The sequence below is a fragment of the Rhinolophus hipposideros genome (assembly GCF_964194185.1).
Source record: "Rhinolophus hipposideros genome assembly, chromosome: 11".
NCBI lineage: Eukaryota > Metazoa > Chordata > Mammalia > Chiroptera > Rhinolophidae > Rhinolophus > Rhinolophus hipposideros.
Window position 1 is genome coordinate 59,440,774 of NC_138057.1, and position 22,265 is coordinate 59,463,038.

The following is a 22,265-nucleotide window of genomic DNA, read 5'->3' on the forward strand; positions in this document are numbered from 1 at the left end:
GGCCTTTGGAAATTTTGAACAATGAAAAGCTTTGCATTGCTCCTATTTATTATATAATATACTCTTACATAAAGGACTTGTTTGGAGAATTGTTAATGATGTTTATAATTCTCTTATTAAAATATCATAATGTTTAATTTTTTTAAATCCTAGGAAGCGCTACAAAGGATCATTTCAACTCTGGCAAATAAAAATGATGAAATTCAGAACTTTATTGATACACTAAATCAAACACTAAAAGGAGTTCAGGTACGAATCTTTTTTTTTTAAGTTTGTATAAATATGTCACAATGAATGATTGTTGGGTCAAATCAGAAGTATAAATATACTCTATCAAGTCTAGATTATAAACTACTGGAGAGCAGGGAGGCGAAATAAAAATGCTTTCCTTGCTTTTCCTGCATTTTCCAAGGAAAAATCAAGTAGTAAGGGAAAAAAGGAAAAAGAACTCTGGAATAGTAGTTAGTAGGAAATATTACAGTGCTCACTTTTGTCCTTTTCCATTTTGCTTGTCTTTTCTAATTCTAATAAAGAGCAAATTGTACCTTTTCACCTTTTTTGTGAGTGAAAGATTTTTAAATATTTCATTTAAAATGTATCTTTTCGAAAGTACTGGGAAGCTAAGCATTTCTTTTATGGTAAATAGTGTGGAAGAAAAATGTAGATAGTAAGAGGTCTGCTGGAGGATGAGTGGCTCAGTTGGTTAGAGCTCATGCTCGCAACCACAGGGTTGCTGGTTCGACTCCTGCAAGGGATGGTGGGCTGTGCCCCCTGCAACTAAGATTGAAAGGACAACAATTTGTTTTGGAGCTGATGGGTCCTGGGAAAAACACACTGTTTCCCCAATAAAGTCCTGTTTCCCTTCCCCATTGTTTCCCCAATAAAATCTTAAAGTAAAATCTTAAAATAAAAAAAAAGATCTACTTGTAGAACTAGGTGAAGGTAAAACAAAAGTAAAAGATAAGGTGCCTCGTATGGAGAGAGAGGAATACGTAAGGAAATGGTCCCAGGTTTGGGGAGATAATTCATACTGTAAACAATCAAGTGCTGATGGTGGAAGTTACCTTAAAATAGTCTGGGGATGCTTTTCCATGAATGCACCTTAATGAATTTAAGGGTCATTCCTTTGTTAAATAAGCATAGAAAATTTGTGCTTAATTAACACTTGCAGATAGTTAATCCTTTCCTGTGGTTTTCGTTTTACCCTGCATAATTGCCTGGTTCTTGGCTTTCTGGTTATTGTATTTCCTTCTGAATTTATTGTAATTGAAGTTAGTTGATTATGATCTTCACCACTTTAACTATCTTTCTTGAACTATTTTATTGGAAAATTTGGTGAATTTACAAACCCACTTTCTTTAAGTAAGCAAAGCTTGTGGTTCTAAAATTCTTGATCTGTGGTTAAAGAGAATCATCACATTTAACATCTGGAAAAAGAGACCATAAGATAGAGCTAGCCCCAGATATTTTTCTTATTGACAAATTAATAGAACTCCACCTTGGAATCCAGAAAAAAAAATAGAGGGGGAGTTAAGTTACACTTGTCACAGAAGGTGGAGGCATAAGGAGTAGTGGGCAATGGACCATAAGAATGTTATTGAAGAGAAAAGAGTAGTCCAGTTTATTTCAGATGAATAAACTGAGATCCAGGAATTTAAGTGGCTTGTCCAGGGTCACACTGAGTGGTTAATGTGGGATTTGATTTAGGTCTTCTGCCTTTCATACTGCACTTTTCTTCTTCCACAGCTTGTTCTTACCACTATAAATAAACTAATAAAATGATTAACACTTGTGGTAAGATTCCAGTGAGATGATGTCTGATTTTTATAAACATTATAACTATAAATTGTATGTATTATTAGTTCTCTTTGCCAGTGCCAATTTGCTTCTCTTAACTGAATGATTCATATAAGTCGAAAAATGCCTTATTAATGTCTTCTCTCATAATTGTTGCAAGTGTACGTATGGCTTATCTAGGGATTTTACAGATAAATTATTTCTTGGGGAAAGAATAGCATCTTTCTTAATGAGGCACTGAGGAACTCTGGGAAGTCAACAGACTTGAAATGCTTTATTAATTCTGCCACTAGCAACTAGTTGTGTAGCTTTGGACAAGTCACTTAATTTGCATTTTATTTTATAAAATTGAGGAGTTTAAAAATAAGTAAATAAAATTTAGGAGTTTGGCGACAAATTCTAGTCAATAGATGATTTCTGAAGTTCCTTCCAGTGTGTGATCAATTTTTTAGGATCCAGAAAGGAATTGCTTAGTCTTTTAAGTTCTGCATCTCTTACGTAAATGCAGTATTTTAGACAAGCTGAAGATTTAAAAATTTACACAAAATCAGCCCCATCCCTGTGTGTCCAACTGTTCATCAAGAGTTACGGAATAAATTTGTTTTTATTTTATTTAAATGCTTCACTGATAATTCTGATGCACACCAAAGGTTGAGAACCACACTGACTTAGAGCCTGAAAGTCTGGACAAAACTGACAACTTTAAAACAACCTATCACATTGTCCTGTGGAAACAGTATTATAAAAGGGGAAGAGAGTATGGGCTAGTAGTCCCTAAAAGGCTGCTTACCTCATAGTATAGCTGAAGTGGTACTTTCAGCATTAACAGCCAGCTTTTTGGATTTATGTGTTTTTAAACCCTTATGTTAAATATTAAAATTTTCTTAGTTTTGTGGTGTTAGGCTGAGGCATTATTTATGAGTCTAGTTTCTCCCTTGATAAGTATGTCTTATTTTTAAATTTTTAATAGCTCTTCAGTAAAATCATTTTGTTTTTTTTATTAAATAGGAAAATTCTTCTAACATACTTGCAGAATTAGATGAAGAATTTGATAGTTTATACTCTATATTGGATGAGGTGAAAGAAAGTATGATTAACAGTATCAAACAGGAGCAAGCTCGTAAATCACAAGAGTTACAGGTGAGATCATACAACTATTCAAATACGAATAATTTTAATTTAATGCTTAATTTATTGAAAGCAAAAATTAGTGAATTTCTGTGTAACTGTACTTTTATCTTGTAGAAGAACGATTCTTAACTTTTTTTGGTCATAGATATCTTTTTTTAATTGTAATGAAAAACATAACGTAAGATTTACCCTGTTAATTATTTTAAAATGTATAGTTCAATTGTGTTAGCTATATTTACATTGTTGTGTAACAGATCTCTAGAACTTTTTTCCGTCTTGCAAAAACTGAAACGCTGTACCCATTGAACAACTGCCCATTTGCCCCTCCCCCACTGCCTGGCAACCACCATTATATTTTCTGTTTTCATGATTTTGACTACTCTAGATATCTTATATAAGTGGAACCATAAGTTTGTCCCTTTTATGACTGGCTTATTCCACTCAGCATAATGTTCTCAAGGTTCATCCATCTTTAGCACATCCTACAATTTCACTCTTTTTCTGGGTGAATGATAATTACATTGTGTGTGTGTGTGTGTGTGTGTGTGTGTGTATCTCACATTTTCTTTATTCATCCCTCTGTCTATGGGCAGTTGGGTTGCTTCCATCTCTTGCCTATCGTGAATAATGCTGCACTGAACATGGGTGTGCAAATAATCTCTTTTTGAGATCCTGTTTTCAGTTCTTTTGGATACATACCCAGAAGTGGGATTCTTGATTCATATGGTAATTCTATTTTTAGTTTTTAAAGGAACTTCCATACTGTTTTCCATAGTTCCTGTACCATATTACATTCCCACCAGCAGTGCACAAGGGTTTCAGTTTTTCCCCATCCTTGCCATCATTTGCTACTTTCTATTTTCATTGTTATTTTAATTGATATATAATTAACATACAACATTATATTAGTTTCAGGTGTACATCGTAATCATTTTTTATTAGTTTCAGGTGTACAAAACAATGTAGTAGTTAGATATTTATCATTTATACCCCTCACGAAGTGATAAACCCCCTTCCCCAATCGACTACCCCTCTGATATCGCACACAGCCGTTACATTTCCGCTGTCTCTATTCATTATGCTGTACTCCACTTCTTGTGAATATATATATACACACACATATATATATACGTATATATGTATATACACGTATATATATACACACACATATACGTATATATATACATATATATGTATACATATATATATATGTATAAAATTGTAGTTGACATTCATTATTATTCAGCTTCAACTACATCATCCCTGAAGTGGTTTCCCTAATGAGACAAGTGTCCATCGGATACCCTACAAAATATTTACAACCTTATTGATTATATTACCCAAACTGACTTTTGTATCCCCATGACAATCTTGTGGTTACGGATTGTGCTTTCTAATCCCCTCACCTTCCCTCTCATCCCCACCGCCTCTCCCATCTAGCAACCCTCAGTTTTTCCTCTGAGACTATTTCTGATTAGATCGTTTGTTTATTCTTTTCTTTAGATTCCACGTATAAGTGAGATCATATGGTATTTGTCTTTCTCTGTCTAACTTATTTCACTTAGCATAATGTTCTCTAGGTCCATCCATATCGTTGCAAATGGTAAGATTTCCTTCTTTATGGCTGCGTAATACTCCATTGTATAAATGTACCACAGTTTCTTAATCCAGTCTACTGATGGGCATTTCCGTTGTTTCCATGTCTTGGCTATTGTGTATGGTGCTGCAATAAACATAGGGGTGCATACATCTTTTCAAATTAGAGTTTTGGATTTCTCTGGATAGATACCTAAGAGTTGAATTGCTGGGTCATAAGGTAGTTCCATTTCCAGTTTTTTGAGATACCTCCATACTGATTTCCATAGTGGCTGCATCAATCTGCAATCCCACCAACAGTGCACAAGGGTTCCCTTTTCTCCACATCCTCTCCAGCACTTGTTGTTTGTTGATTTATTGATGATAGCCATTTGACTGTGGTGAGGTGGTATCTCTCTGTGGTTTATTTGCATTTCTCTAATGATTAGTGAGGTTGAACATTTTTTCATGTCTGTTTGCCCTCTGTATGTCCTCTTTAAAAAAATGTCTCTTCATGTCCTCTGCCCATTTTTTAATTGGGTTGTTTGGTTTTATTGGAGTTGAGTGAGTTTTTTATAAATTTGGGATATTAACCCCTTATCTGATATATCATTGACAAATATCTTCTCCCATTCAGTAGGATCCCTTTTTATTTTATTGATGGTTTCCTTTGCTGTGAAAAAACTTTTTAGTTTGATGTAATCCCATGTTTTTTTTTCTCTTCCCTTGCCTGAGGGGATATATCAGTAAAAATATTACTCTGGGTAATGTCGTATATTTTCTTCCTATATTTTCTTCTAGGAGGTTTATGGTTTCAGATCTTACATTTAAGTCTTTAATCAATTTTGAATTTATTCTTGTATATGGTACACCATAATCATTTGATATTTGTAAATTACTTAATGATCACCACAATAAGTCTAACTGATATCCATTGCTACACAGTTACAAATTTGTTTCCTTGTGATGAGAACTTTTAAGATCTACTCACATAGCAACTTTCAAATATACAATACACTATTATTAACTGTAGTCACCATGCTGTACATTACATCCCCAGGACTTATTTTATAACTGGGAGTTTGTACCTTTTGACCACCATCACCCAGTTTGCATGTACTTACTATTTTTTCAACAGTGGTCATCCTAATGGGTATGAGATGATATCTTGTAGTTTTGATTTGCATTTCTCTAATGATTAGTGATGTTGAGCTTCTTTTCATATAGTTGTCCATTTGTATATCTTACTTTGAGAATGTTTATTTAGGTCTTTTGCCCATTTTTCAATCAGCTTACTTGTTTTTTGTTGCTCTTTTTGATGAGTAGGAGTTCGCTATATATTTTGAATATTAACCCCTTGTCAGATACATGATTTGCATTTATTTTCTCCCATTCTGTGGCTTACCTTTTCACTGTGTTGATTGTTTGCTTTGATGTGGACAAGTTTTTAAGTTTGGTCTAGTCTCATTTGTCCACTTTGCTTTTGTTGTCTGGGCTTTTGGTGTCATAGCCAAGAAATCATTGCCAAATCCCGTGTCATGAAGCTTTACTCCTGTGTCTTCATCTAGCAGTTTTATAGTTTTTTGTTTAAGTCTTTTATCCATTTAGAGTGAATTTTTGTGTATAGTGTCAGGTAAGGGTCCAGATTCATTCTTTGCATGTGGGTATCCATTTTTCCCAGGACTGTTTGTTGAAGATTGTAGTTTCCCGATTGTGTGGTTTGGCCCTCTTGTCAAAGATTGTTTGACCATGTATGCGAGCATTTATTTCTGGGCTCTCTGTTATGTTCCATTGGTCTGTATGTCTGTCCTAATGCCAGTATTGCACTGTTTTGATTACTGTAGCTTTGTGATGTTTTAAAATCAGGGAGTGTGAGTGAGGTCTCAACTTTGTTCATCTTTTCCAAGATTGTTTTGGTAATTTGGGGACTTTTGAAATTCCATGAGAATTGTTTTTCTGTTTCTGCAAAATAATGCCATTGAGATTTTGATAGAGATTGCATTGAATTTGTAGATTGTTTTGGTACTGTGGACATTTTAACAATATCAAGTCTTCCAATCCATGATCATGGGATATCTTTCCACTTATTAATATTTGTGTCATCTTTAATTTCTTTCAGGAGTGTTTTGTAGTGTTCAGGTCTTCTGCCTCCTTGGTTAAGTTTACTCCAAAGTATTTCATTCTTTTTGACGATGTTATAAATGGGATTATTTTCATAATTTCCTTCTTGGATTGTTCATTGTTGGTATATAGAAATGGAACTGATTTTTGTATGCTGATATTGGTCACATATCTTTAGGAATCTGAAAGCTGTGGAAGAATACAAATGTTCTCTTTCTCTCTTACACATACACTGTACACATGCAACTTCCGAGGGTCAAATACCTTTTCATATCTGTCCATATTTCCCAGGTTGAGATTTTTTTGTTTGTGTGGAAGAGGTGGGGTGGTATTACTCAAATCATTCAGAGATAATTATTTAGTCATACAGTCTCCATACATTTCAATAAGAAACTTATTCATTTGAAAACAAGGTTGGGAAGGAAAGGAAAACTCAGTGTCTTCTGAAGATCTAACCCACAGCTCATCCGGGGCAGATTTCTGTACCCTCTTCCCAGCACTAGTTTGGGGGGTCTTTTAAGCGTTCAGTTGCTTAGTCTCCAGCCTTCCTTTGTCATGACCTCTACTTTTCTCTCCCAGAGCATTATCTTCATCTTTACTGTGTCACCAGCCAACAGTTCTGACACCTAACCCGTACCTCATGCGTATTGAATGTGCATTACCAATTTTTTTTTTTTGGACATTCTTCCATGGTTCAGCCACAGCAAACTTAACAGAAATCTGCAACCCCCAGGAATACAAGTTTGCTTCAACAATATGAAATCACAGACACCTGGCCAGAAGGCCATGCATCTGAGGTTTCTTTTTTTCCCCCCTTCTTCCGCCTCCACCCCGCTACCTCCCACACACGCACACTCTGCTTCAAGCCGTTGTTTCTCAGTCTAGTCGTGTAGGACACAGCTCCCTGGCCCATGCTGGTATGATGAGCCTTGTGCTCCCCCCTGCACTTAGCCCACAGTCACCTCGGCTGAGGAGCACAGCCCTCCAACCACCTGAGCCACCAGCCCATCCCCTACATTATCGATTTTTATCTGCAGCCTTTAACCCTCCCTGGGGTGAGTGATGTTTCAATGCTGCTGACGTTACTCTCCTTTTCTGTTGCCTGTAGCTCCAAATACCTGGTTGGTGCCTATTTTTTGTTGCGACCTTCTTTCTGCTTAACTGTATAGGCAGTTTATTTTTCTGGCATTGTTAATAGGAGAGTTAGAAGCAGCCAATAGACACATTTTTTAAAAAACTTGCAATTGGTTACATATAATTAAACGGTTTTAGCATCCTCCTTTAGAGTAGAAATTTTGCCATTTGTGTTTAGGAAAATACTTTTTACTTGCCCCATATTATTCATGTATCTTTTTATATTGCTAGCATTTAATGAATGGCACTTGACTAGCTAGCTCCTCCGAGGTCCTGTTCTCTACTCTCCTTTACCCCTTTCCTTAAAAATCCACATACATTGGATAACAAAGCTCTTAACAATAATGACTTTAGTGAAGCATTATTAGGAATTGAAATCATAATTACCATTAGATTTTTAGAAATTATTTTATCATCTTTATTATGTCTTGTTATGCTTGCCCTAAAGATAGTATAGTGTTATAAAAGAATTCGAAAAACTGTGAAAGTTTTCCATGTATTAATGTTCAAAATTCATACTTGAGAAGCTAGTTTAGAGTCTCTCTTGTTAACACAATTTATGGGGGTAAGTCAGTGATAATATTTGATTGCCAATATCTAGATTTCATGCATTCAGTCATTAAAATTTGAGATAGTACTGTGCTGGATTTGGGGTATGTATTATAGTAGTGAGCAAAACCCTACCTGATTTCACATTCTAATGGAGGGTAATTTGCAAGAAATGCACAAGAAAGGAAAATCATATCCTTTTGCCAAAGAGATTAGAGTTTATAAGAGTAAGCAAAATGTGTATAAAATATAACTAAGAATAATGTAAACACTAGATGGCTGTACATAATGCAGAGGAATCGTGAAGAGAATTGAGTTAGGGAACAGTTCCTTAGAAGCTGAACTGAAGGACTTTAAAGAAGGAAAGAACTTAATAGAGAAGAAAGGGTTGAGATTATCAAAGATCAAAAGTTCAGAAGACTTAGAATCATCTTGAAGCTAAGTGCTGAGTTGGAAGAGGGATCTAATATCATTCATGTCATGACATGAAGGTTTTGATCATTTGGGGTGTTGTCCTTTTTTAACTCAAGATGTTTGAGCTTTTCAGAATTAGATAATCTCTGGGGCTGGCCCGGTGGCTCAGGCAGGTGGAGCTCCTTGCTCCTGACGCTGAGGACTGCAGGTTTGATTCCCATATGGGCCAGCGGGTTCTCAACCCCAAGGTTGCTGATTTGACTTCCACAAGGGATGGTGGGCTGTGCAACTAACAGCGGCAACTGGACCTGGAGCTGAGATGCGCCCTCCACAACTAAGACTGAAAGGACAACAACTTGACTTGGAAAAAGTCCTGGAAATGCACACTGTTCCCCAATAAAGTCCTGTTGCCCTTCCCCAATTAAAAAAAAAAAACTTAAAAAAATAGAATTAGATAATCTCTGTCCATTGTGGGTTTTTTCTTTCAAATATGTCTTTAGATTTCTAGAAGTGAAGTATTTTCATTTCACAACTTATTTTCTGACAGCTGTATACAGAGCCGGATGTATATGAGTAAACATAATATCTGCAGTGCCCTTAGAACAGGCTGCATTTATAGCTCCCCTTTAAATGACTGAATTTATATTTCTAGTTACTGACTAAATTCCCAGTTACACATTATTAGATCATACAAATTTATTTAAACTCTTTTTCTCATACAGTCTCAGTTAACTTTATTCACTTTGGGTTTTGTATTCTATCAAATGCATCATTAGCTGTTGAATATTGATGGGGAATTCAAAAGGTTGCAGAGAATGGGAGGAACAGTTCCAAGTACTGTTTAGAAGTGGTGCCTGTAAGGATGTTAGTACCATTTTCTCTTCGTACATCAGTTCGATCTTGTTTTTTCCAGTGATTCCATTGTTTCATTTCCCCCCCTACTTTTATCTTATACTTCATTATCCTTCATTATTCTTAATACTTGCCTCTCATTTTCAACACCACACAAATTTTGGCAGTTTTTTAATAGGAATGGTGATGTGGGGGAGATCAAGGGACATTGAGGGGAAAATAGGTTCTAAAATAAGACTGAGTTACTGAAACACAAGCTTAGTGAGCATAACTTCATTCTTAAGGATGTTCTTGTATTACGATTCAAATGAAAAGCTACAGTGATGTCATCCTAACGGTAATTCAGGCATAAAGCTTTCTTGAAGTTTACAAACCAAGTATTAAAAAGAATTACAACTTTGAAACTGATGCCATTTTGTCCTTTAACTGGAGATAATAGAGCATTTCTGTTCTTCCTTTGGGTTCACAAGCTCAATAGCATGTTGTTTTCATTAAGAGTTTTTAATAGTTATTCTGAATAACTGATAAAAGTTAGTGTTCTTTGAGGTGTATTCTTTTGCACCCTCTCCCCTCTTTTGCTTTCCCTCTTGATTTCAAAGCAAATTCATAGCCTTTGCCCTTAGAATATTAATTTGTCTTGACCTTTGACCTCAGATTGGACTCTTTCACTTTAATAGTTCCTTGAGCTATATTCTTTAATATTAATATATATATATATATTTTTAATATTAATATATTTTACTTCAATACTATATTGACTTAGTCTGCCCTAGTGATCATATATAGACCATTTATACCTACCATTTTGTTCTCAGTGATTTTAATTAAACCTTCTATAAATGGGATATTTCAAATGGTGGTTTGTCAATTCATCTTTGGAACTTATTAAGAGGTTTATTCATAGGAGGAGCAGTGTTTTTATGAAATTGTGGTTAAGTTCTTAGAATGACCCTTTAAAACCTATTTTAACTCCAAACAAGGCTAAACTATTCTACTTTTCCAAAGTAAAATAGAACATAGTAGAAACCAACAAAATGAGCCATAGTTTATCTTTAGTGTTGATCATAAGAGAAAACTAAGTAGATTTGAACATGGAATAAATATTAATAAATAGATGTTAATAAATATTCTGAAGAAGAATCTTGGATATATTTTAAAGCATAGAAATGGGTCTGTTTCTTCATTTAAAGGTATCACTAACAATATTTTTACACGAGTGGGCTTAGTTTTAGATCCACAAATGATAGAGTGAGAGAGAGAACTGAATAAGAAAGATTGTGTTCAGTGAAATTAATACATCACTATAACAGAGCACATCAATATAACAGTTACCATGATTTGTTCCTCTTTATTCTTTTTGAAATCTAGGCACCAACATTGTAATTCCAATATTGGACACTATAAATTAGCATTTATAGGAGTATGCATTATTTGAGTATTGTGATAAATGGTGTGTGTACTAAGGTTATGCTTAGCTGAATGTGTCTGTCATTTGATTCATAAATTTTTGCTTAAATAGTTAAATATCATCAAGAAATTTAGTCTTCATTATAGACGATGTTGTCTGCAGATGGATTATTTTTATACTTTAAATTGTTGATGGTTTTTGACTACCTTGATTGGGAAGAATCTTTAGTAAGTTTGACCCCAGTTTTTTTATAATTGCTTTATTTTCTTTTGTGTTTTTAAATGATTTATTTATCTGTATGCACGTAAGCTATTTTGGACATATCATGGGAAGACGTTAAGTAAGATGTATTAAGATAATTAAAATTTCTTAAAAATATGACTAGTGATTACCTTGCTTCAATAGTTCTCAAAAATATTTTTGTTCAATTATTGCTATTAAAATTGTAAGTTCATTATAACAACATATACTTAAGATTCTGATGGCAGTAGGAAATTTTAATGCTTTTTTTTTTTTCTTTTTTCTAGACTCAGCTTAGTCAATGTAATAATGCCCTGGAGAACTCTGAAGAACTTCTAGAATTTGCAACACGGTCATTAGATATAAAGGAAGCTGAAGAATTTTCAAAGGTACAAAAAAAAAAAAAAAAACCACCAAAAAGCCCCTAAACTAATCCACTTTAAAAGCAAAGTTTTGTTTAAAAAAATGGTATTTTCCCTTTTAATTTTGGATTCGTTCAGTTCAAAAAAATCTAAAGTCTAAAAGAAATATAAAATCTAGTTTTGTATTCCTTTCTATAAGCAGGGAAAACATCATCATTTGGTGCATATGAGCACTGTAACTTACTAAAATTTGTTATTAAGCGTTCCACTGTTTAGCTTAAGAAATTGAATGTTTCGTTAAAATGTGAAAATGTAGGTCCTTTATTTAAGGGGTATACGTGGTGTGAAAATATAAACAGTAGATCAAGAAGACTGCTAATGTTTTACCCTAGATTCTAGTGTTTAAGAGATTCTGAATTCCAGTTTCTAGTTCTTATTTTAAGTGCAGTTTTTAAATGATTGCCAATTTATCAAATCTATTATATTGAATGTAGAATAAGGATTTGAAATACATTTTTTAAATGATATAAAGAGTGGGAAATTAAGCTGTATAATTAACAAAGAGTATACTATCTATTAATCTTATCAAGATAAAATGTTTGAGTTTGAGATTTCTTTTGATCTTTGTGCACTATGTAATGAGCTGCGTTAGTGTTAGAAAGGTGGCTTTATAATCCATGTGTGTCCATGTATTCATCTTACGTTTTTTTCTGAACTTGAAGATGGAAGAACATCCTTGAGAAGGTAACATTTGCTGGCTTATTTCCCTACATTTTGAAAATGTACTTTGAAAATTGATTTCTTTTAACAAAATTAATCAAAACAAAAGTTATTCTTTTGCTATAAACCATTGAACTAATTAATTCTCGAATTTGGAGGTGGTTTGTGAGGAAGTTCATCTTTGCACTTGGTAGCACTTATTATATAAAGGAATTATGAAAGGTACTTTAAAAGTATAGGTACGTCACCTGTTTAGAGGGCATTTATGTGATAACCTCAAATATCAGGACATAGCCAAAAAACATGCAGAAAGCAAAAGATGTCTGAGTCATCAAAAATCAGTGTCATAGAGTTCATGGGCAACAGTTAATATCCTCTGTTCATGAGAGTTTCTCAGAGTCTGTTAACTATTAATATGTACATGATACTACTAAATTTTTCGTTGGTTTTTTTTGTTTTGTTTTGTTTTTTTATCTTTCTGTTTCTTAGTTGTCAACAGAGTTCCCTTCTAGTGGACTAGGGCAGATGTAAATGACAGGCGTAATCATAGCAGCAAGAATCAATAGCTGAGATCTGAGAGTGAGGAAGAAGACAGGAAAACTATAAAATGTGTGCACAAGGACTCAAAAATAACTTGAATGCAATTGTATTTAAATAGGGACTGATGCTCAGAAAAACTGTGATAAAAGTTTGTTTCTCCCAAGTTTCTCTTTTCATAGACATTCAGAGTCCTTCTTTCCCCTTCCTTTCAAAGGTTACTTTTCTCTGTCTCCTTTGTTCTTTCCAGCTTTGTTTCTAGCTTTGTTAATTAAAACTTGTTCCCTTTGTAAATTGGAAAGGTTCAGATAAAATAAATCACATTGTGGTTTAAATATATTTTCTTAATGGGCCACTTTGCTTCATATTTGATTGTTTTGGTTTTGTCTTCCAGTATTTACAGCACTGCTTCATAGTAAACCATTTGGAGATGTAGTGAAATGAATTATTTGTCAGTGTTTCCGAGCCAGAAATCTAAGTTTCTTGTTCAAGAAAGATGCTTAAGTGAGAGTTGCTTGTACTTATTTTCTGAGTATATCTGAATAGCATCCAGATAATGGTTTGATTTCAAGTCAAAAACTGAGTTCACTTTCCTGATTTGCTACATGGACTACAGGCTTGCCTCAAACACCTAATTGCTGACAGATAGAGAAAGGTGACTTTGAAGGTTAATTATTGGACTAGCAATATATTGTTAGATATTTGGAAAAAGAAATGCTTTTAACATATGCTGTTTACAAATATCCCATATTAAAGTGATTAAATTAATATGAAGAGTTCATGGGGTCTAAAAAATATCATAGGCTAAAATCCAGACTGTGAGTCTTTTTAGACTTCATTTTCTTCAAAAAGAGAATTTTAAATAATATTTAAATGATCACATTGCAGTACCTCAGCATGTGAATTGAATGTGAAGCTATGCCATTTACCAGCATTAGGCAGTGTGAAAGTGAGCAAGTGAAAATACCACAAAAGGAAAAGGGTTTTAGAACGTACGTTCACTAATTTGTTTAGACTGCTAGAAGTTTGTTTGATAGTAAATATGTGCAGGAAGAGCACCAGCAAATGAAATCTGGACCATTAGCTTTGTTTTTGGATGGACAAGTAGCCAAAACCCCACCAAACTTGGGTTCTCTGCTAATACGTCGCTGGCCTGCAGAACACTGCTTGGATTTCTTTGCCAAAATTAATATCCCTATCGTCCCACCCACCCCCACCCCGAATTTAGAACTTGAATTCTACCTATGAAAAGAGCTGAATCTGTGGGACAATTTCCAAGTCAATATCATTAACCAACCATTTCATCACAATCTTGCCACACATAATCCACTATTCAGATTAGAAGGGATGAAATGGTTACCTCCTCAGGTAAATGCATGGAATAAAATATACAGAGTAAGGTAAAAGGAAAACAATGTCTTCTACATTTGATCACAGATGAAAAGGGAGAATGGGTTTTGTGTATTTCTCACTGACAGCATTGAAATATTGTTCAGTGAGTGTCAGCCTCTGACCACTAGGAGGAGAAAACAGGGAGTACTGTATCCAAAATTTATTTCCGGTTGTTTATTATGACTTCGTGAAGAAGACGTTTAAATGATCATGTTTTTGAAAAGTAGTTATTTTTATTAACAGATTCATATAGAAAATAAAAAATTTGTAATGTATGGAATCAACCAGTATGCAGTTTTCTTTGGAAGTTGGTATTTTTGCCTGAAGGAAAATAATATTTTGAAACTCTTCACTCTCTCTGACTGAGTCCCCTTTATTTCCCAAGTTATTCCCTTAATATATTTTTGAGGTGAGGGTAAAAGTCTCAGTTATACATTGTAAAAAGTATTGAAAAAGTTATATATTGTAAAAGGTATTAAATATTTTCCCCTTAGTCATTTTCAGATTGTCTCAAGGAACCATTACAAAATTATCTGTTTCAAATTTACTAGGAAAATTTGAAGTATAAAACAATGTGGTCATGTAGACAAGACTTGAAAAGTTTCTCGTGTGGCATTCAGAGTTTTACTTACAACTCTTTTGAGCTTTACTGCAAATAGAAATAAAGATAAATTCTCTCAGGCAAATACCAATTTTGACGTCTAGCTTTTGTGCTAGAGTCATTGTTTTGACAGTATTAGTCTGTTTTTCTCAGTAGTTACGCATATATTCTTATTGTTGCTATTTATCAGTGCTCTCTGATTTTAACTAACTCTTTCTTTGCTGCCTCTTTCTCTATTTCAGTAAGCAGTTCAGAGAATTACATTGTTAAAATGTTTAATTCGTTTTAGATAATTTAAGTCGTTATCTACAAATAAGATGACTTAGGATGGACTTTTAGGGTTCAAAGTTATCTTAGTGCTTATCATTTCACAGGTGACATAACTGGGCCCTAAAAGAATTGAGTGACTTGCTAGTTAATGTGATGGGCCGAAACTCAGATCTCTTAAACCTTGCTCTGTGCTCCTTATTTTTACTGATGAGTTTCAAAATTTCTGTCTGTTGGGAAGAAATTTGGAAATCTCAATAATATTTTTTCTGTTTGGGTAAATGATTTGTTGAGTACAATAAGCAGGATCTAAAACTTCTTTGTTTTATTATTTTCTTTTTAACTGTTCAGAAATCCTGTAGTATTTAGAAATACTAAATAGTGTTTAAAAAATACTATCCAATTTAGCTGCTCTGTAAGTAGAATTGTTTTAAGTATTTTGCTTCTAACATTTTTCTATAAAAGGAGAAAAATCAGAATATTAAGAAGAAATATATAAACAATAAGATCTTAACCTTCAAAGGGCTTGATAAATTCATGGAAGAAAATAGTTTCTGTATCCACTCATTGCAGATTAAAAACAAAAACTATTGGGAAAAGATCTGGTTTAACTTCTTTTTTTTTTTTTAATTAATTTTATTGGGGTGACAATTGTTAGTAAATTTACATAGATTTCAGGTGTACAATTCTGTATTACATCGTCTATAAATCCCATTGTGTGTTTACCACCCACAGTCAGTTCTCCTTCCATCACCATATATTTGATCCCCTTTACCCTCATCACCCCCCCCCCACCCCCATCATCACCCACCCCCCACCCCCTTAACTTCTTTATATTAAATTGGTAATTATGAAGAACCATTTGTGATTACTACTACATTGTACTCATATTACATTTCTGTTTAAGGAAGTTTGATCTTAGGTGACAGATTTCCTAAACTGATACAGTAATGGATCAAAATTGTAAGATTTATTTTTAAAACAATTAAGAGATGGACGAAGGGAATGAGAGAGAGAAAGGAGACATCTTTGATATGAATAGAGAGAAGTGAAGTGTTGGCAAATAAGATTTCACTAGAAAATTGAAATAGAGATAGTGATCGAAATTGATAGAAAATAGTGATATTGAGCAAAGTAATATGACTAATACTTCTTGAAGGCTTTCTAGTAATATATAGTACCATAACCTACAAATCTAAACATTCACTGAGGCCTTTCCGTAACTCAGTAAGTAGAATTATGTAGATGCAAATAAGTGTATTGGAGGCAGAATACTCACAAACGCAGGTGTCAGTCGGTACTTACTAAGCAGAGATGTTTAATTGACAAAATGCATCACTCTTGAAATTGAAACTTAGAGAAATCAGGCAGCATAGTACTGTGTACTTTTTGGGAGGGTTTCTGCTTTGGGAGAAGTCCCAGAAAAAAAATTAGTCTATTTTCCAATATAAGACATTTCTTGAAATTGGGCCATATTAAAGAATTACCTTCAGAACTGGAAACTTCCTACTTTTTGTCATTGCACAGAATAACTTCTTCAACCCCTCCTGCATTTACACAGTATATGTCCTATAAAATTTGAACCTAAATGAAAGAGGAACTATGGAGTCTTCAGTTTTGCCAACTAGATATATTTATGCATAAATACATGGGACAACAGTTTTTCCTAGGTTATCTGGCTTTTCATCTTTTCCTTTTCTGGTTTGCCATAAACAACCTACTACATACAATGATGACATGAAAGCTTTATATGCATGTGTATGTGTGCACACTTGCACACGCTAAAAAAATGGCACCAAATTAAGTAACACTGAACACAGAGTTGAATCATTATGGTCAGTGTAAAAAATAGGAATGGTCTTCATATTGTCGGGTTATTTGAGAGTGACTGGTAAGTGACATTTCTCTAACCAAATTCTAAACCGATTGGGAAATAAGATAAAACAATAAAGCGGTTAAGAGGCCGAATACTGATAAAATGGCATTGGAGAATTTGGCTTATGTCAGTGGAGAAGCTTCCTAATATTGAATCGTAGAATTAGACAGACTTACCCGCCCAGGTATGGTGAGTACGGGGCTACCTCGGGTATCTGTGTGGGGGAGCCTGTTTCAGAGAAACTTACTGTATCAAGGGAAAGAACAGAATATATGTTCTCTGTGGGAAAGCAAGCTGCCAGAAAATGGGGAGGGTGCTGAGCTACTTATTTTTACTTTCTCCTTTCAAACTCATAATAGGATTAAGTTAGCACCTTTGCAGGAGAAATGAGGGAATAGAGAGAGGTTTAGGGAGTAATGCTAATGGCAGTTTCTCCATATGTAAAGAAACAGCAAGTGCAGGGAAGAGTCTCCTCTTCCCCTCCCTTGACTCTTGTATTAAAATCTTTGGGTTGTAATTCTAGCTATGACAATAATTAAAAAAATATGTCAATGTAATTGACTTACTTAACATTTTTTTGTCCCTAGTACCGAAGTAGTGTCGTGATTTAAGGAACATGTCATAGATGCCACAGAATTGGGTTGTCTGCTGTAGAATGTGGAGCTTGACAAGTATCTTTAAAAACATTAAGGACCAATATCCCTTAATAAAAAAATAGAATGATTAGTATACAAGGTTACGGAATACAGTGCTAGAACTGCTGATCTAAATTGCAGTTCTGTTCTTTTGTGTAGAAAGACCAGACCAGAATATTTTACTCAGACCAGAATATTTTAGGATGGGTATAAAAATTAACTAATTTCAAGTAAGAACAATATTAGAACCAAATAAGCAAGACAAGCAGAAGCATTGCTATCGACATTTATATATTTAGTTACATCTAATAATTAGTAAGTAATACTATTTGCCAAGCTTTATGCTAGACACTGAGGATAGAGTGTTGAGCAAAACAGCCGTGGTCTACATAGGATGTATCATTATGCTGGCCAGTGTGGGGGAAAAAAAACTTTTTTTGGATATAGTATATCGTATGTAAATGTAAAGGGGACAACAGGTTTTACATGTATTTTTCATTATTTTTCTGTGACTGTACAGCACTAATAGCTGTATCCCCCTCTTAAACTTGTGCTAACGTTCTCAACAACAAAAAAAAGATCTATGTAGAGCAGGTTTAATTTGGCAGTTTCTATGAAGTCATCTGAGGGAAAGACCCCATGCTTTTCTGAATTTTTGCCATTACAGCTTCACTCTTTGGGGGAAAAGGATTGTAGAACTGCAGCCTAGTTTTATATGTTAGCAGGCAAGCTCAGAATACACAGTCCTTGCCCAGTGAAGGCATATAGAGAAAGCTTGGAACAATCATTATGAAGTGGTGAAAGAGATGTCTGAAGAAAACTTGGAGAGCAGATTTGAGATGTGTAAGAAAACCATCAGAATGCATAGAAAAGTGTGCCCCGTGAAGGAGATTGATTATTCTAGTTGAAGAGTGTCAGACTGAATGAAAGTGGAGGTGTGTTATGATAATCTTAAGGTAAGAAAAAACATTTCTAGTCACCTGGAATTAGTTTGAAGTGTTAAATTCCCCTCCTTTTAAGTTGATTTATATGGGTCTGGATTTTCTACTATTGTTCTAACATCACATTATTCAAACTGATGCAAACTGTACAAATATCCTGTAATTTGTGTTTTGGTGAATATTGGACTAACCTATTCCAGGGTTTATATCCTAACTTTTCTTGCATGTCACTGCCATTGAAACTTGCATGAAAAGCACTAACTGCCTTCTTTCTCTTCTCCCTGATTTGCTCCAAGGCTGCCAGACAGATCAAGGATAGGTATGGAATAAAACCTACATTTTTATTTAAGTATTGATATTGACATCAGAAATGAAATTCAACAACAGTTTCTTATTGGAATCTCGTTGGTGAAAATAAAAATACCTAATGGCAAGTACAAAAAAAAAAAGAAAATGTGTTTTGCCTATTTTCTGGCATAAACAATGAATCAGCAAGATTTTTTTAAAACATAGTGTGTATAATTATATACTTCCAAAAGAATTTCATTTCTGGTATAATATAGTTAGTTTTAGTACAGTTCTTAATTAGCTATGCTAATGTACGGGGAACCATTTTAAATAATTAAAAAATATGTATTCCTGGAATGCATTTTTTGTTCTTAAATTTTATAAGCATGTCTTACTTTCTGAGAAGTCACAGAATTTTTAAGTAGTCCTCAGGAGCTAAAGCTGTCTACTTCACTGCTCTCCTGTGTTAACACCTTTGTATTCTCATTCCATCCTGTTCCTGGTGCCATCTCTTTCTATTTCTAATGCTACCACTCTAGTTTATGGGGACAGAATAGTAAAGAAAATGATGAAAGACTTTAGCTCAAAAGGTGTTTCTCATTGATGGAGCCGGGATTAAGAAAGGGTGGTACTTGCTGTAATGAATGCACCAAAGGGCTAAAGGAGTTGCTGGCAGTTTTGGATTGGGTTACCACGGAAGGCATGTCTTGGATCTGCCTCGCTAGTCACTGAGCATTGACTACACTTTGATTTCTTCTTTTGAGGATTATGAGATTCTCTGAAAGGCACGGCTCTTCAAATCACCACTCTGAATCCTAGAGTACATTATTCTTCATCAGATAATTTACGAAATTACTCGTTATATATAGACTGTGTGAAAACCAGTGTGTCTATTGTTAATCTTGACTGAAGACTTCAATTCTGTGTTTTTCTTGTGGCCATTTATTTGACTAGAGGCAAGATTCACGTGGCAGTCATAGCATTCTTAACACAAATATTTATTTTTATATTTTTTGTATTTTTTATACCAGATATTGGTTAAAGATATGGATCATTCTTATAAATCATGAATGTATTAATAGAAAGGAGATTATGAGAACTCAAAGGTGAAAAGTAGTGGCTGTCTGAGGATTGGGTGCTCGGTAGGCCAGTTTTTTGGATAAGGTAGTTTTGGGTTGTACCTGCTGGAATGCACTATGAGTGATCCGTGTCCTGCGCTGGCTAGATTATTATCCTATTTAGCCACCTACTCCACTCAGTCCTGCTTTGGTCCCTGATTTTTTGGATTAGAAGTCATTTCCTAATCAGGCTTTGAGCTGTCCAAAAACTGAGAGACCCTGCAAAAATCCTCTCTTGTTCTTCCCCTAGGGATCTCTATGGTTCTGTGCTTCCCAGAATGCTGTCCTCACCCTGACCTCTTTCTCTTTTCTCAGATTTGTTTGTCAGAATTTAATTTTATGGTCAGTGTTCATGGCTGAATGTATTCTTCAGAAGCTGACTTCTTTTCCTCTTCTTCTAAGCCAACCTCTTGGCTAGATTTCATCAATATCCATGTGATCTCAGGAGTCAGGATTCCTTTTTCCTGCCAGGGCAAACTCCATTTATTTTTTGCTTGTTTTTCAAAGCCTATACTTTTTTTTTTTTTTTAATTAAGGCTTCCCACAGAATTTTTACTTCCTGCCTAAGGAACATTTCTGGGTCTTGGCTTAATTTTTTAAACTTGGTTTTTAGTTTCATAATGTTCAGTTTCTCCGATACAGTTTTTAGGGATTCTCTCAGGAAGCAGTTTTCTAGGATTCCATCATTGCCATTTATAATATAAAAGTAATTTAAACATATAGTCATAATAAAATAATTATCACTAAGGGAAGAAAGGATTAATCACTCCTTTATATTAAGGCAAAAGTGATATTTTAAGGAAGAATGTATAACACACTCCTTTATATTAAGACAAAAGTGGTATTTTAAGGAAGAATGTATAACACACCTGAGCAAGGAATCAAATATATAAAAATGAAAATATCTGTGAGAACTGAGTATATATGATTTGCTGTGATAGAAGTTATGCAGGAGGAATAGTAGGAATGACAGGAAACACTAATGTAGTACTTACGTAGTAATGTTGGAAGATGATTTGTTGAGGTATATTGTAGGAGTCACTGGTTCTTGAAGAAAAGGAGTCATGAAAAGAGGAGTCAAGTTAATTAGGCAAGTAGTTTGAGGAAATTAAAAGTATTCATCCATGTTTTGCAGATATTTTCTCTTTGCAAAAATAAAATGAGGAGAAGGGATCCTTGCATTCAGCTTGTACTATTAGAAATAAATTGAGAAAGTCAGAGTGAATTAAAACATTCCCTAACCACTTGGATCCTGTAATGTAGAGAGTTATCTGTGGATTTTAGATTGTTAGTTTGGGCTTTGAGGTACAATTGTCTAAATATATTCAGTTTAAAAATAAAAAGTTAAGTCATTTGAAAGATTATAACATTGTTAAACATCTAACTTGATTTATGGAGACTGAAATTTTCATTGACTAGAAAGTAGAGGTCATCATTCTTGTTTTTTAGGCTTTAATAGACCTTTCTAATACATTTTGGGGGAACATTCTTTTTCTTTGAGGCCATAGTTATTAAATCAAGCTTTGCAGATGAAGTTTCAGATTTAAATTCCCTAAAATACCTTCAGATATTTTTTTCTAAACAGTTCTCAGCTAACATTGAAATAATCTGGTTTAATAGCAACCAAGTAGGTTCAAACCCATTCATTAATTCTATGGGCATTTATTAAATACCTATCTGAATATAGCTCTTCTGGAAGTCTTCGAGTCAAAAGATACTTGGGGCTATAGAAAACAATGTATATAAGACTTTGCTCCTAACTTCTTATTGATATAATCTGAAATTTTATTACTGAGTACCAGCAGCTTAAAGTAATAATGTGAAACATTCAGGGTTATGTCTGCCCTTCATTAAGTATGAGTTCCCTTCCCCATAAACTATTTCAGTATAGCACTTTCTTTTTGAGAAATAGATCAGTTAACTCATTATTTCTACTAAATAAAGTACTTTCCTAGTTTTAAAATGACATAAAATAACTGAATACTGAAACAGACATTTTTCATCCCCAAATAACTGAATAGAGCAACAAGTTTGATATTTCTCCTACCATTGATCTCCAGAGTAGATTTGGCAGATGTGAATGACTAGGCTTGGTATTTTCTTTGTTCCTCCAGCTCCATTTACTTCCTCTCCCAAATTATGTACAGGAATACAACATTCATGAATATTACTTTTGTATCATTCTTTGACCAAAGATAATAAGGGGAATTGCTTTGTGATATTTGTGGAAATTTAATATGCAAAATTGAAATTTGAGATAAAATTTCTCAGGTTATATTAATAACATGAGAACTTCTTTTAGTTCCC

At 34.2% G+C, this 22,265-nt stretch overlaps 1 protein-coding gene across 11 annotated transcripts in view; it reads left to right on the forward strand.

The window, feature by feature from the left end:
* The window catches only part of FSD1L (fibronectin type III and SPRY domain containing 1 like), a 63,127-nt gene that overhangs the window by 15,587 nt on the left and 25,275 nt on the right, over positions 1-22,265 (forward strand). For 5 of the 11 annotated variants that reach the window (XM_081066247.1, XM_081066251.1, XM_081066252.1 and 2 more), the window contains 4 exons: positions 154-249; positions 2,806-2,937; positions 11,509-11,610; positions 18,849-18,871. In XM_081066247.1, coding sequence (XP_080922373.1) covers positions 154-249; positions 2,806-2,937; positions 11,509-11,610; positions 18,849-18,871 — 353 coding nt within the window. The remainder of the gene's footprint in view (positions 1-153; positions 250-2,805; positions 2,938-11,508; positions 11,611-18,848; positions 18,872-22,265) is intronic. The other 6 variants (XM_081066253.1, XM_081066248.1, XM_081066254.1 and 3 more) reach the window with 3 other exon arrangements.